The 16,687-nt window shown below is 41.2% G+C and overlaps 1 protein-coding gene across 1 annotated transcript; it reads right to left on the reverse strand.

The window, feature by feature from the left end:
- Positions 1-5,921: 5,921 nt before the first annotated feature.
- On the reverse strand, positions 5,922-13,921 carry GJA1 (gap junction protein, alpha 1, 43kDa). The gene is made up of 2 exons (XM_009868774.1): positions 13,688-13,921; positions 5,922-7,337 (listed from the first exon to the last, which is right to left on the reverse strand). Exon 2 carries the CDS (start codon positions 7,319-7,321, stop codon positions 6,176-6,178), a length of 1,146 nt encoding a protein of 381 aa, XP_009867076.1. The 5' UTR covers positions 7,322-7,337; positions 13,688-13,921; the 3' UTR covers positions 5,922-6,175.
- Between the last annotated feature and the right edge of the window lie 2,766 nt (positions 13,922-16,687).

Genomic DNA, 16,687 nt, shown 5'->3' on the forward strand with positions numbered 1-16,687 from the left:
GTCCTATTATATGTAAATACCACTGAGAATAGCATGCTAATATGGTCATTAGTGAAGGTTTGAACTTTTCCAGAACAACTTCAATTTTGAGCCAAGCTACTTCAACCTTCAAAGGCAGCAAACACTATGACTCAGCAGAAGCTGAGACTGAAAAAGCCTGTTTCAGCAAGGACCAGTGGTTTTAAGATGCTAAAGCATCCAGAGGCTTTTCTAATCCTTTAAGCTATTTTCCATGCTGTTTTCGTACTCACTTAGTTGCAGACATATAAAAGAGAACTACTGCATATTCCATGATTGGACTGTTTTCGCACAATTGTCATTGTATTTCCTTACATATTTGAAACTGCTTATAGTTTTCCTACAGAGCTTATATTATAGATGGAAAAAGGAGGAGGAAGAGGAGGATGCCAAGACTCCTACCCAAGCAAAGATCACAGAAGAACTACTGAGAACAGAGGTGCATTCAGCAGCATGGAAAAACTGCTCAGGTGTTTGGGATACGAAAACCTTTCTAAGAAGGATGAGGAAAGGCAAAATGAAGATTTCAGCGCAGCAGAGTAAGATGCACGTTATAGACTACCCTACAGTCCCTTATGTAGTCCTGTGTAAATTTCACAGGGACATCACATATTTCATTACATTTACAGAATTCACATCTGCTTGTAAAAAGAGCAAACCTTTAAATTGCTTTTTATAAACTTCCCTCTGCACCGAGTTATGGTAAAAAGTTTTTAGGAAATAGTATGATTATACATATTCAAGTGGTCAGCATTCAAGACTTAGTAGCTTATACCCATAAGCTTTCCATTTGCACTTACATCAATGAAAATTAGATGCCATAATATGTCTTTCTGGATCCAATCTATTTATGTCTGAAAGAGAGAGGAACCTTTACACTGATTTATGTGACTGAAACCCTGGACCTCATGTGAGCATTTTTTCTCTGTTCCAATGGGAAGTATGCAGCTGTGGTTTCAAGGAGCAATTTAAATGTCTGAACATTTTCCCTTTTATACTGGTCTAAGCTCACATGTCTTCTTTTGTTATGCCATTTCCTCAAAACAGTAACAGAGACATGGCCTTTTCAAGTGATGGGAGAGTCCTCTCTTGACTGTTTATTACCAGCTCAGTACAGCCCTTCCAGACTCTCGCCTCTAGCTTCCAGCACTGTGCTTCTTCAGCACTCAAAAGGAGTTAACCCAAAACGATCACTGTCTTTGCCCAAGATGCTACTGCATTGCAAATTCCAGCAAGTTGGATGTAGCATTTTGGCTATGACGATAAAAAAGTGAAGGCAGCCATTCTGGACGCACTCGATTTTACCACATTCCTGAGCAGCTCTATCTATTTAAACAGTTTCTAGACATAATATCCATAGATAATGCTTCCCATGTATACAGGCACAGTGTCTGTATTGCTTCATAGGGTCTCCTGGTAGTCCTGTATGATAGGAAGTATTTCAAAAATACCTTTTATATAAGCACAGGAACCAATAAACTCTTTGTTTCATATTAGTGATGTGCTAGCATCATGTAATTTACATATCTACATCTGACATACTTTCCAGGACTGACAGAGTCTGGGTGTGAATATGTCCCTGGGCATAATCAAAAGCATATGGTTCCAGTCATGGAAAGGAAGTCATCTCTCTGCAGAGCTGATCTTACAGCCTTGTGTTTCTGGAGCCAGTATGTTAGAATAAATACAAATAAAATGGAGAACCCTCAAATAGTTTCAAGGGACTAAGCCAGAGAATACATCTAGGTAGTGATTTCTCAGACATGAATTATGCTTCTGACTTTGTTGTCTGTGTTGGCAGCTAGAGATGAAAGTAACGTAGGTAGAAGCAGCTTCAACAGCTCTATTAGAGGATTGTTTTGGGGGTTTTTTTGCTAGAAAAATGCTCAAGGGCCATGCACTTCAGCTGTCAGAGTCCTGCAAATGGCTGGAGTGAACAGCATGAGAAGGAAAGGAAGACATCTCCAGGGAGATTATGGTCAGTCTGACATTTTTTATAATAGTCTGCATTAAAAAATACCGTATATCAGGGATAGTTCATGAGCTCAGTAGAGGGCTCAGTCCTGCTGGATTTAGATTAGTAGTAAATAGAAGAAGTGCCACAGGAGGAACGCAAATCCTATTTTCTGCCCTATTTCACTTAAATTCTGGAAAAGGGAGCAGTGGTAATCATGGAGGAATTACAAGAAGAATTAAAGGTAATCCCGACCCAGTGGGGTAGAAACTGCCGCCACAAGAACTGGAGGAGGTTTTGATCTGACATACTCAGAACTCTACATTAGTCAGTCAAGGCAGCTTCAGATCTGGATCAACTCCCAGATCCCAGCTGCAAAACTATTTTTTATTTCTTGAATTGATACCAAGCTGCAGAGAAATTCTGAGGGAAACGCCAGCATGGTGGTAAAATGCAGCTGAGCTGCTGATGCCATGTAGTACAGCAGCACCGCAGGTAAGATGGAGTGGCAAGATGAGTAGATGGGTTAAAAATGACCGATTTCAGGGGGTGTGTCAGGTACACTCAGAAAGTTTCTTCCAGTTCTCGAACTATTACTGTCATTTCCACTTTAAACATGGAAATTTCATTTCTAATTTAGGAAATAACCTTCAGTGTGTTCTCACTGTATTTAAACCACCTTGAAATTATATGATCTGCAAGTAGATTTTAGGCTGTCAGTAACTTGTCCTTCTAACTTTACAAACATTTCAAGTTACTGGGGCAGGGTGGAGGCCTTAGGATGAATTTGCCCTTTTTTCAAAATACTTCCACAGAAAACATCAACATGAATTTAAAATATTTAACAGTTTGGTTTTTTTTAGTTTGGGTTTTCTTATTTGTAACCATGCTTTTGTTTTAAGTACCTTCAGAGATGTGTATTTTTGCATCTTTTCCAGTTTGAATTCAGTAGCTAACAGATCCCTCTACAGAGGTTGAAAAGTATGTACTAGCATCGTATCACACATTATATCAGCTGCAGACAATGCAACTCCTGCTGCAGAAATGCACTGGGAGGAAGCCTGTAAAGAATTAGACGAATGGCACAGAAAATTACATCACTGTGCTGACGTTGATGCATGTAATATTTCTTCACAGAAGTAAATCTAGGTGGGGAAAACGGCCCATGGAATGTCCTCACCCTACACATACTCACACACACACTACCATCAGAAAAATCACCCAGAGAGCCTTTGCACTGAAGCACTAATTTATATCAGTTGTCCAAGATGCCCCAAGGAGCTGAATCTTTAACTTGGGACATACCTGGCAATCAGCCTGTCTACGAGACACTAGATTTTGTCTCAATGTAAGCTCTTCTCTGAAAGTTTCTATATTCATCTTTCTAATGGCATGATCCTCACAAAATTCTTGGAATGCCCATTCCTTTGTACAGACAAACTAGGACAAGACAGCTTAAATATGAGTCAGTATTTAAGGAATACTTCCAAGTCATTCCTGGTGCTTGCGTAGCATCTCTCGGAGCTGTAAATCCACTATGGCTGTCCTGCTTATTCTTCTCCATTTTTACTAAAAGGAGGGGTAAGAATTTGGACATGACAAGAAATTTGAAAGTAGAAAGCTGTACGATAACTCCATGACCATTATACTTTGATTTTTCAAATTATAAAGGGAGTTGATCCATCTTTCCTCAGAGTCCAAAAGCCAAGCACTGTATATCTTTATTAATGACAGGAACCTAAGTGGTAGAACAGTAGAGAGAAATCCCAGCCTTATCAAAATCAGTACCTTTCTCCCATTGACTCTGAAGGAATGAGGATTTCATTCCAGAAATTGAAATTGACTCTCAGTCAAGCAATCTGATTACATGTAGAAATGTAAATTAGAGGCAATAATTTCTTTTTGTTGAATCTAGGTTTTATACAGAAATTGCTTGAAAAATTATGATAGGTTCTTACTACTATCATATTTATAGAAGTTTCCAAATAAATATTTATTTTCCATGGCTCATGGCAAGAGCTGAACTACAGTAGTTCATGTTGAGTATGGTTTTGTTCCAGGAGTGGCACAAACTATGCTTGTTTTTGTTGTCAGGGTATCTGAATCTGGTCCTGTTTCAGTTCAAAGTAAATCCAGACGGATTAAATCAAGAATACTGCTGAAATGCAGAGTGACTGGGGAAAAATGAAGAGAGAAGGAAGGAGTTTCAATTATAAGACTGAAACAAAAGATATATGGACATACAAAACAGTAAAAGACAGTTAGAAAATATATTTATACTAAATTAAAACTTTATTGACTAATGTTCTCCAGACAACATGATCCGACGGACTATGGTTGCATACATGCAATGAAGTTGAACACAACAGTAGTTTAACATGGAATGTCAAACAAATTAATATTATGTATTAAATGAAACAAATTTATCTGTGTTGCTGCAAAATGAAACCAAGCTGTATGTATCTCCTTGGTCAACCTGTGTTCAGCTAAGAGGCTATGCATTTGAAGAAACTGGTAGATTCCTTTAGCATATATTTCAAATAAATTAGCTAGAATTGTACTCTTTAAAAATCCTTTCAACTTCACTTGCATTTCAAACAAAATCTATGTGTAAACACTAAAGTTGCTAGAGCCATCTAGAAAGACCTAACTGTCAAACTCGGAGGGGACATTACAGTTCAGTAAATGTGAATATTTAGAACAAGAAAAATACCAGTTACTGCAAAAGTCACATAGGCATATTTCATTATTAATCCAGCACAAAGCAGTTCTTCTAAGTTTTTCACATAAAAGACTAAAGCTTCCTTACAGTACTACATCTTCTATCATTCAAGCATCAATATTACCTATCAGGGAGATTGGCTAGATGACCTAAAGGGCCTTTTCCACCCCTAACTTCTACAAAAGAATATCATTCATGCCAGCAAGAACATGGTTCGCTACATCTTGGGCTTGGTCCTGTAGCCTTCGTTCAGGCAAAACTCCCACTGACTTAAAAAAGAGAGATTTTCCAGAGCAAGACATCCAGGGCTAGGCCCTTTTCATTTTTTTTAAATTTTATTTTTAAAAAAGCATCCGTTTAGGATACATGGAAAATATTCTATAGAATTAAAAAAAGATAGTGACATGTGCTTCACTTGTATTGAAGGAATCAGAGAATGTAAACACCATAGTGGCCCACATTTTCACCATATCTATGACAGAGCGTCAACTGCAAGTCATCTGCATGCGTTTTATTTCTCAACGTATGCTTCCAAGGGTGTTTCGTGTATACCTTTACCTCCACATCCACACTTATACGTACACCCTTAATACATATAAAGGTGCGATAAAATTCACTAAAGGCAGTTTCTTGCCTGACTTAATGCTTACATCTGCAAGTGGCAGCAAGGTGGGTTTTCTATGATGCTAATTACACTGTACGTGAGCAGCAGGAACCCGGATACCGCTGTGGGCAAGAGTGTGGCTGCCGGTTCTACAAGTGTGGAGCCATCCTCCATTTACGCACATCACAAAAGCTACTTGCGTGAAGGGCTGGAAAAGCAGGTGACCAAAGTATTTCTTGGTGGGCCATGTCTGAAATTTGAGTTGAATGATTCAAAGGTTGCAGATTGTCCTCACAGGAGCCCTTCAACAACCTGAAAGACTATATAGGAAAGATTACCTTCAAAGTGCACTTTCTAAGAATGGAATGTTCTTGACAGGGAAATGATCAGAGGCAATCCTGGACTTTTTTTTGCTTGTTGAATAGGAAAAATGTTTTCATCTTCAGGCAGCACTTCACCCTGACAAATGTGAGTTCAGTTATTATTGGGTTTTAGTATTACAGAAGATTCTTTAGAAACAAACACGATAGTACACGCATACACATACACTCAGATATTTACAGCCTTCCTAGAAAAACAACCCCCTACCTTAGTACTGACTACCTTTTTCCTTATTTTTTTTCTTTTAGTATTTAAATTCTTTAAACCAGCTACATTAAATACCAACGTGTACTGTACCACCCCACACCGACCCCACATTCCCCCCCAAAAACAGCAAGTATTTTAAAAGTTTGTTCGCTTGTTTGTTTGTTTGTACGATTGTTAAAATCTCCTGCTTGAGACTGTTAAGTACCACCTCCACTGGAACAAGATCATCGCTGACTGCATCTTCCAATGCACGTCATTTCATAGTTGAGCAAGTACTGCAGCTAGAAACTTAGATCTCCAGGTCATCGGGTCGAGGCCTGCTGCTGGCTCGGCTGCTGGCTCTGCTGGGAGGCCTCTGGTCCACAATGGTGAGGGGTTGCAGCTCGTGTCCCGACGCCAGCTTTTTAGTGTTCTGGTGCTCATCAGAGAAGTCGAAGGGCTGGGCGTGCGAGTTGGAGATGGTGCTGCCAGCCTGCCCCATCCTGTTCTGCTCCGCGCTGTAGTTGGCCCAGTTTTGCTCGCTGGCTTGCTTATTGTAGTTACGACAGGAGGAATTGTTCCTGTCTCCGGTAACGAGCTTGTACCCCGGGGGAGACATGGGAGACAAGGGGGCGGTTGGTGAGGAGCAGCCATTGTAATAAGCATATTTGGGGGAGCTACAGTCCTTGGAAGGGCTCATAGCACCGCTGTGGGAGTAGGGGTCGGTTTTCCCTTTCACGCGATCCTTGACACCCTTGAAAAACACATAGAAAAGCTCGATGATGTTCAAGGCAAGAGACACCAAGGACACGACCAGCATGAAGAGGATGAAGATGGTTTTCTCAGTTGGACGGGAGAGGAAGCAGTCCACTCTGTGCGGGCACGGATCTCGCTCACAAGTGTAGATGGCGTTCAGGCTGAACCCATAAATGTACCACTGAATCAGCAAGAAAGCCACCTCGAAGACAGATTTAAACAAGATGCTAATGATGTAAGTACGGAGCAGCCCCCCACGCATCTTCACTTTGCCATGCTCTTCAATCCCATACTTGAATTTCTTAATTTCTATTTGCTTGAGGTGCATATCCACATTCACACCATCATTTTGGACCACCTTGAGCTCTTCTTCTCTTTTGTTCAGCTTCTCTTCTTTCCTCATCACGTAGAACACGTGTGCCAGGTACAAAAGGGTAGGTACAGACACAAATATGATCTGCAGAACCCAGAAGCGTACGTGGGAGATGGGGAAGGACTTGTCGTAGCAGACATTCTCGCAACCAGGCTGTTGAGTGTTGCACCGGAAAGCAGATTGTTCATCTCCCCAAGCAGATTCAACTGCTGTCCCCAACAGCAAGATTCGGAAAATAAAGAGGACAGACAGCCACACTTTCCCTCCTGCAGTAGAGTAGGCTTGAACCTTGTCAAGAAGTTTTCCCAAGGCACTCCAATCACCCATTTTGACAGGCTGCTGGCTAATGAAGGACACAAAGAAAACAAAAAGTGATGGTTAAGACAGAGCTTTAATACCTTTGATACACTGAATCAGATACCAATGCTAATAAAGCAGTGATGTCAGCTTTGTTTTAATATGTGTGTTCTACGCGATCTAAAGAGAAATCAGAGTTTTAGTCTGCAGGTGGAATGGGAAGTCAGGGAAACTGAAAAGAGTATGTACATATAATGTCTCAGTGCGCAATGAAAAAAGAGGTTTCTAATTTCACTCCTGTTTTCAAGAAAGCCCTCAGTTGCCACTGTGGTTGGCTCAACTGCCTTGGTGGCAGCTTCAGTTCAGTATTCTACAGTCGCTTCAGGTAGAAAACAGCTGTGAAATACCGCTGAAGCAGTATGTGGAAGCACTTAGTGGTACCTCCTGAATACGTCAGGAATAAATGAAAAATTTCTTTCTTTCAGTGTGGATCATTCACAGTAACTTTTATGCTCACTTTCTAAGAGAATAAGAAAGCAAACCACAGTAGAACCTGAATACAAAAGGTTATACCAAATTAGCACTAGGGTTGGATACTCAAAATTTTATCATTGCAAAATACGTGCTATTTTTCCTACACCAACATTAAGCTGAGCTCTTGTGTATAATGCATTTAAGAGTATAGTTCTTCATGATGCCAAGTTTATACTACACTCAACTTCAGAAAAAACTTTCCGTCTAAATAAAGTTTATACACCAGTATTTGCAGCACAAAGATCAAAGTTAGTATTCTTTACCTATACTTTTATGAAGGAACCCAAACCTGAAGCACAGCTAAGCTCACATTACTATATTGGAGAAACTGGTTTCCCGTTTATCTGTGGATTGCTTAATTTATTGTAGTTTCAGCTTTGTATTTGCATCTTTTTGAATTTAAACTCCTTCACTTTGTTTTGAAAGGAAAAAAAGATTTAGCAGCAAAAAAAGGTAAACGAGCTCTTTCTGGTTTTAAGGCAACTGCTGGCTGCAGTTTGCATTCCAAGTGTTGAACACTGTGAGTTTAAATCGGTCTTTCTTGAGTTTTAAACTGCGCATTTCTGGGACATAAGCAGCTTCCCAGTGATATCTGGAAATACACAGGATGACATAAAAGAAGTAAAATGGTTTACTTGATGTTTAAACAAAGTTCACTATAGGATATTTACCACCTTGAGAATGGTAATCTTATCTGCATAAAAACGTACATTTTAACTTGCCCCACATGAACAAGCAAGTGAAGTCGGGCACTTAAAAGAGAAAACAATCACAGAGCTTCCCTTTTTAAAGCAGATGCTGCTGGGTATAGATATTTGTTCCGTGCATGCTGAGTAATCCCTTCCTGGTATTAATAGTTTCGATAATATCCAAATGATTTCCTCCCCATCGCATCATGGATATATTCCCTAGTGAAGGTCATTTACAGAAAAAGCCCTTTTCAGATAATTCATAAAATAGGAAATTTTAGCACCAAGGAGATTTGCTTTCAAGAAGCAGTGAGTCACTGGAAACACAAGACGCTAAATCTGGCAAACTCAATCATAACAATAGATGCCAAATAAAAACACACCGTTCCTGCCATCGGAAACAGTCTGAGAGAATAATGGGAGACAAGTGTTTAAAGTACTGGCTCCCATAGCTCCGAGATGCCAATTATCTTTGAATCCCTGAAAAATATCCCAGGGCCACTTCCTCAGTCCACTTAGTCAGCTCTCTCTGAAGTTTACCTACTGCGGCGTGCAGACCCTTCCTTCCCCGCGTCATTAATTCTTCACTTCAGCAAAGCCCCATCAAAGGATCAGGCCTGCTTCAGGCTTTTAAACGTGGAAGCCTCTGCCAGGAAGGAGGAGAGGAGCATGCAACAGTGTTTATCCCTGACACATCCCTTCAGCCAGCCCCGGCTTCAGCCCTTCCCGGGAAAGGATCGTTTCGGCTTTATGGGCTCGGGGTGGGCACAGGAGTTGGGCGCACACGAGCACAGAGGTGCCTGGAAAGGCTGGAATGAAATGTGACCACGTTCCTCCTCAGGCCGGGATTGTTAAAACACAGAACAGCCTGTAACCACACAGCACGTGAGGTTTGTTTTAAAGGCGAGCTATTTGCTCCATGTCCTAGAAGTGGAAGTGGACAGAAGGTGCCTTTTTCAAGTCACGGCTTCTTGATTTAATTAGTCAGCTTTCCGATGATTCGAAACTACTGCATTAACAGACTTTCCTGAGACTGAATGTATTTTTTTACTGTCTAAATGTTATTTCAGATTGAAAGTTTGATTAAGAAAACAGAGGACGTGTTATTTCTAGGCAGTTATGTGTTGTTTGTTTTTTAATTACGCTCTCGTCTGGTCCATTAATGCAACATGATTTACTTCAGTTTTGACCTACTTAATCCCACACCTGCAATATTCCGAGAATTTACTACCTATTTTTTAATTTGCTTCAGCATGCAAAATTGCTAAGTTTCCTTTATGTCCTCTGGCAATATAAACTCCAGGAGGAAACATTCCATGCTTGAATTACTCATACATAGTTTTGAAAAGGAACATTTTTTTAAAGAGATCAGTTACATGCTAGCCCTTGCCAGTGATAAAAAAACTCCACATCAATTCAAAACATTGTACTGTTAATCAGATAACCTTATGGTGGCACAAATATATTACCCCTTGGCTTAAGTGGAGTCTACTTCTTTATGAAACACAGTTCTTTGTTGTGTTGTAAAGAAAATTCATTCATTGGATCTAACTTGCTTACTTTCAGGGCACTGAAAGACCAATTTTATTAACTGATTACTGTATCTGTTTACTAGGTATAAAAAGAGGTTTTGTATCAAATAGTTTTTTAAGCATTCCAGCTTTGTCAACAGTTTGAAACGGAGAGCAGATAACCTTTTAAAATACTTCTTCAGCACTTTACACTTAAACTTCTTTTAACACTTCCAAACACTTTAGATGAGTCCACTGAATGACACAGATTGACCAGTCTGATTGATACCATTTCAGTGCTTCAGGAACTTGAGGATATGGCTGATGACGAGTATGTACATTTCATGAGTTCTTACTGGTCATTGCTTTACAGAATTATAACCTTTTTCTGAGACAAACTAAAGCTGGGCAATAAAACCTTTGAAAGATGGCTTTCTTCTGGGTCCTACTGTGTGTGAAGAGGAGAAGAGAAGAGGAGGCTGAGAGGAGACCTTATTGACCTCTACAGCTACCTAAAAGGAGGCTGTAGTAAGGCTGGTGCTGGTCTCTTCTCTCTAATTACTAATGACAGGACAAGGGGAAATGGCCTCAAGTTGCGTCAGGGTAAGTTTAGATTGGATATTCGGAGGAAGTTCTTTACTGAACGAGTGGTGAGGCACTGGAACAGGCTGCCCAGGGAGGTGGTGGAGTCACCAACCCTGGAGGTGTTTAAAAAAAAAGTAGATCTAGCACTTGAGGCTATGGTGTAGTGGTTAGGTATGCTGGGATGAAGGTTGGACTAGATGATCTTCAGAGGTCCCTGCCAACCCCTAACATTCTGTGATTCTGTGATTCTGTGTGGGTAGAGATAGGAAAAAAGCCATAGAGCAGCCGGAGGTATGACAGCATTCATCTGCATGGGTTTTGGATGACCACATGTATAAGAAATTTGATTTGTAAGCCACAATTAAGAAATTCTAGAACTATTTTTTATGGATGGCATTCATCACGTCATCTGGTTCATATTTTCCATGAAGAATAACGCAAACTCAGTGCTGCGGTAACAGGTCCAGGTCTGACTGCAGTGTTAGAAGGTCACATGCTAGTGCATGAAGAGCAGTAAGGGTTAGAATGGGATCTAAAATGGGATTATGCAGCTGAAGCAGTTGGGAAATAGGCCAAAATTTTGGTTTTCCTACCTTTTTATGTGTGCTCACACACATTACACATAGTCAACAAAATATAAGATTCTGGACCTTGACCATCAATCAGTTTGCATATTTCCCAAAAGAAACCAGTGTTGCAGAGAAAGCAGCTGTGATGTGCAACTGATGGGCTTTGGATGGGTTTGAATAGGGAAGGCTTGTTTGCGGAAATTTTACAAAAACAAAAATCAGCATATGTCTTCCAGACATTCTCCTGGGAAGGTGTAGTTCATTTGCAGGTCTGCAGATGAGCTTCAGTTCATTTCATCCGCTGGATAAAGATTATGCAATAAATGCTTGCAGTAACTAGAATTTAAAGCATCACGACTGTGTGGGTTTTGGTTGTCTGCTAGTATTGCTGGTGGTCAGACACGAGTGGATCTACCCCATAGCTTTTGCCTCTCCTGTGTTGTACCCTCTCCACCTAATTTAATTCTAAAGCGTAGTGCAAAAGCAACTGTAAGCACTTTTCTTCTACATTCTCTAGTTGTACAAGTCAGATCTACCCTCTGTGTTACTGCCCAGATTCATCGCCCTCCTGACTCACTTTGGAACTTAGAGAAGAAACATTGAATTCCCTGAGGGGCACTTGGGCTCTCTGATGCTCCTGATTGCAGATTTTGAAATCTGGATTTCTAAAGCATATGTGTGGCATAAACAACATACCAGGTGCTTCCATGCAAAATAAATTCAGTGGGCTATATGAGGAGGCGATACCAGAGGCTGGGGAAAAGGCAGCAATGTATCTGATGAAACAGATACATTGCTCAATGTCATCAAACTTTCCACATGCCCACAAGACCCCCCGGCCTAAACCAACCTTCATAGCAGAGACAAATAAAATTAATCTTTTGGGCTTGCGTAATATGAGAGCTGAGATAACTTTACAGCGTCGAATCTGTTTGTGCTCCTGAATGTATAAGCATTCAGATTTATGTTGCAAATCAAATCCCCTGTGTCCCTCTCTTCCCTCTCCTGAACCCAGCCTGCTGCTCAGCCCTCTCCCATTTGTATGCTTGTTAGGTATCATGGGTCAGTGCCAGTGTTTGGCTTTGAAGTTTCTGAAGGAAACACTTCAGTAAACATCCCAAAGACTAGAGGCTTAAGTTCTGCAGTGTAGTGTGCTGTCCAGATGTTAAAAATGGCAGGATGAAAGTTCCACGCAAGTCCTCCACCTTGCTCCCGACGCACACACGCAGACACATAAGTCAGGCACAAAGTGTCCACAGCTCGTTTTTGTCCCCATTACCAGGGCTTTTCCTCATAAACCTCACATACAAAAATCAAAAGAAACTCCTCAGACAAAACACACCACTTGTCGAGGCTCGCTGGTTATCTCAAGGCAAAATGCGAGGACACACATAAGCACACAATATTCTTGTTTTAGAGGAGAATGTGTTACACGATAAGATAGTCTCTGCTTTGCCTTTCAGCTGAAGGCTCTTTTTCCTGCCTCCTCGTGTTGCTCTTTAACTACTGGCAAGCAGCAGGCAACAATTGCTATAAGGAATCACTCCAAGTCTTGCACCGTAAAAAGCTTTTTAGTTCTCCAAGAGATGCTGCTCCAGATTTTTCTTTTCCTCCACATTTTGGTATTTAAGCCTTGAAGGTAATATAAAGAGAATGTGTCATATTGGGATTATGACACATATTGTGGATATTCTTGCACAGTTCTTCCTAGACAATTTTCGTTTTTATCTACCCAAGACTTTCACAGACATTGCCAACGTGGTAAGCCCTATCATGGTATCTCACGTTCCTTCTCTAAAATCCCTCACCGACGTTGCTAAAACAGAGTAACTATATACAAAAACAAACCAGGTTAAAAATCCATAGCCCACGTCTGGATTTTATCACATCTCTTTTAAAAGAAAAGGGGAAAACTTATCCGGAAGACCACGTGAAAGTCACCACTTCAGTAGCTGCAGCACTTAACAAAGCACCTAATTAAGACCCTTGCCCTGCACAAATCAGGAGGCATCAGTCAGGCTTTCCATGTGAAAGCAAAATGCGTGGGGCAGAACCAGGACGCGCTCAGGACAGGGTCTCCCCGTTACTAACTTCTGATGCAATTTCGCTCCAACAGAGGAGACTGAAGCGCACCTCAGTGTTTTTTTCTTTCAAGGAGCTCATGTGGTCCGAGGCGAAGAGAGGAGCGAGCTCACCCCAACACAAGCAACAAGTCTCCAGCTCAGCCCCGCAGTTAAAACTTCACCGCGGTTCCTGCCCCTCAAGTGGAACAAGGTGAGAAGGTGTAGAAGTGTCACATCTGAGGAAACTTATAGAAAAAGTGACAAACGAAAGCAAGGAATTCCTGAAAGTTTGAATTAAGCACTTTTAAGAGAATTTAAGCTTTTACAGAGGTATGTTTTTAAAACACCAGCAGCGCGGCAACACAAAACTCTTAGGGTGAGAAAAAAACACGTTTTCAGAAGAAGTGATACACGGAAAGATGGAAAAGGAAAACTTTTAACTTACCCTTGCTGATCAGCAGTGAAACTGGATCAGAATATTTCTTCGGAGGGTTAAAGTAAAATGGAAGAGCACGTTCAGGCACTCAGACCTGTCTATTTAAACTTTAAAAGTCTACGGCTGTTTTGTGTTTTTCATCCTTCCTTCCCCACTAATGAAAGAAAAGTGCTGATACCTCGTAAAAGTTTTTTCTAACTTGGAACACTGGGAGAGCTTTTAACAAGTTTGCAGGGCTCTGACGGTGGAAAGAGGAGGGGAGAAGGAGGGGTGGCAGCCCAGGAGGAGGGGCACGCTGCAAATGGAGAAGAGGAAGGTGGGGGAGGAGGGAGAGAACTGAAGGCACAGCAAAAACCAGCCCAAGGAAAAAAAGGACACAGCGGAGGCATGAAAGTCCACTCTTGCTGATGTAACAAAACAAATACAAGGGTAGTCAGTAGCCACCCCACACCCCTCTGGTCACTGAGGGCGCCTGGGTGACACTTCATCCAGATCTGGGCTTGCCCAGGAGAGATGAAACAAGTTAGCTCTCTGGGGCGCACCAGGAGCTTCACTGCAGGGAAGGGGGAAAAATGCGTGGAAGGGATTAATGGATAACCAGCGTGAACCTCCTGGATGTTGGGGCTGCACTGTGTAGCTGCTGTCTCCATTCCCTTCTCACCACTACACAGGAGAGGAAGCCCTCTCAAGCCCTCTCTACTTTTTTGTTGTGAACACAGCTCTGTTTACTCCAGTCAACTTCCTTTACGTGCACACATGAAAGTACGCACCAGGAGCAGGGTGTTTGTTTCTACAGGAGATACCCATCACTTGGTTTTTTTTATTATTTGTGTGTGTGTGTGCGCGTGTGTCTGTCCCATGGGAGAAGTGAAGAAATGATCTCACATTCCAGGAAACTCTTTCCAGGAAACTTCAGAAAATAAAGCATAGTGGAGAGAATCAGTCTTCGATAGTGAGAAGAAATGCTCCTGATAATTTTTTGAATGCACTTACAGAATAAAAGCATGACCCAAAATTGATCTATTCAATTACAACGAGACTAGTTTGGCTTTACTTCTGACCAGTCCCTGGTTAAACATTCCTTTAACAGAGATTAATTTATTTCTCTGCCTGTGTTCAAACTGAATTAGGACCAAACTGTGTACTGGTTCGTGTCATGGAGTATTGACTCCTCTGCCAGACGGCTTAAGAGCTTCTCAAGAAGTGTTCATGGTTAGATAGTTCTCAGTGAAGTTTCACATTTTGGGTTTCACTTCATGTTATTCTCACAGGCTATTTCTGAGCTCAGTAGCATAGATGAGTATTTTTTGCTCTCTAAAGGCTATAAAGGAGGGGAAAAATACAGTAATGGTCATTGAGAAGTTCCCAAATAAAGGTCCTCTTCACAGTTTCTTCTCGAAATAACAAATGTTATATGCTACAACACAATCTAGGTATTACTGCTTATTTTTCACAGCCCTTACCTAAACTACTGCTTTTCACTCCAAACTTTCTGGATAAGAGAACAAAGACAAAGTCTTTGTAGAAAGATACTCAGCAGGGAGCTTTGAAGTTGGAAAACAGACACACGGTCCTGGTTCTGACTCTGGCGCTGTTTGTAGCAGACCACACTGCCTCCTGTTTGAGGAAAAGAGCTAGTACACCGCAGCCGTACACCTTCCCTTCTCCTTCCTCTGGCTACAGACTGAAACGGCTTGTTTCCCTAGCTGGTCCTCTTTCGTTTGATAGTGGCTGTTAGTTTTTAGATTTTAAAGTTGTCAAAGGTCTGTGGCTGAAACAAACATTTTCTTCCTGTTCTCTGAGTGCTGTTTTAAGGTTGCTTTTTCTATTCACAGTAAGAGAGAAATGGAGCTTTGTGCTTAACAGGCTGCAGGCCCTTCTTGAAAATGAAAAAAATTAATATACAAAACATAGTGCTTCACTGCTTTGATGACTATGGTATAGACAGTGAGCAGAGTACACATAATACTCCTGCTACCACCCCAGAAAACACTGACTGTTCTACAGCAAAGCACAAAATACCACCAACATGGCTGCATGTGTGCCGATGCTGAAATGATGAGGAGATTTGGGATGTTGTATATGTTGGTGCTCAAAAAGCTGCCCCATAGGAAAGCAGAATTATTCCAGGAAAAAAACTCTGAATGATAGCATACTTGAATACAATGCTATCCTTCCGTGTCAAAGCCGGCACGTTCACAGGGTCCAGCTTGCCCGATCTTGCATTTTTCCATGTATCTTCCTGTGCAGGCTTTGCAATTCTTCAAACATTTTCTTTTGAAAAGGACTGAGAAGTATTTATGTAAATAAGCAACATTTGTGAGAAGTCCAACTCTCTTAAAATCCACTTTGAAAACCTAAAAGGCATTTGTTAGTAACAAGCGAAGAATAATTTTGGAGCGCTAATAAGCATGACACTCGGCTTTGCTACGGCATTATCCGTATGCAAAGGGACATCTGAAGTCTCCACTGTGATACTGTTTAGATTAGGAAGAATTATTATTAGTCCTGATAAAAATACCTTGGAAATGTCTCTTAGAGTTTAGAAATATGTCTCCACGATCACGTTTCACAGCCCATTACCAGAACATACTCAGCTTCAGATGATGCAATGATCTACCATTTCACAAGGTTACCAGAGTCTTACACTCATTTGCAACGCAGTGGAAATAAGCTTTTCAGATGGGGGTGTCAGACTTGAAATATTTGCAAGTCTGCTCTTAATTACGTACTAAGAGACAGGTAATAAGATCACAGTTAGTTTTGAAGCTTTGCGTTATGGAACACAAACTGTTTTTACATGATAGAAATGAAGATTTTGGGCCCTGGAACTCTCTAGGACCTATATTACCACCCATTGACATTTTGCCTTTTGGAGCAAACAGCACTGTCCTGTGAAGCAATCTTTCAGTGTGGTAGTTCTGGGACTCCAGAACCTGTTTGTCTTTGGTTTGGCAGGCGACAGCTCAATCTGTAAGGGCATGTTCATGCTGCGACCCAGAAGCAGCG

The sequence above is a fragment of the Apaloderma vittatum genome, unplaced genomic scaffold (assembly GCF_000703405.1).
Source record: "Apaloderma vittatum isolate BGI_N311 unplaced genomic scaffold, ASM70340v1 scaffold13224, whole genome shotgun sequence".
Taxonomy (NCBI): domain Eukaryota; kingdom Metazoa; phylum Chordata; class Aves; order Trogoniformes; family Trogonidae; genus Apaloderma; species Apaloderma vittatum.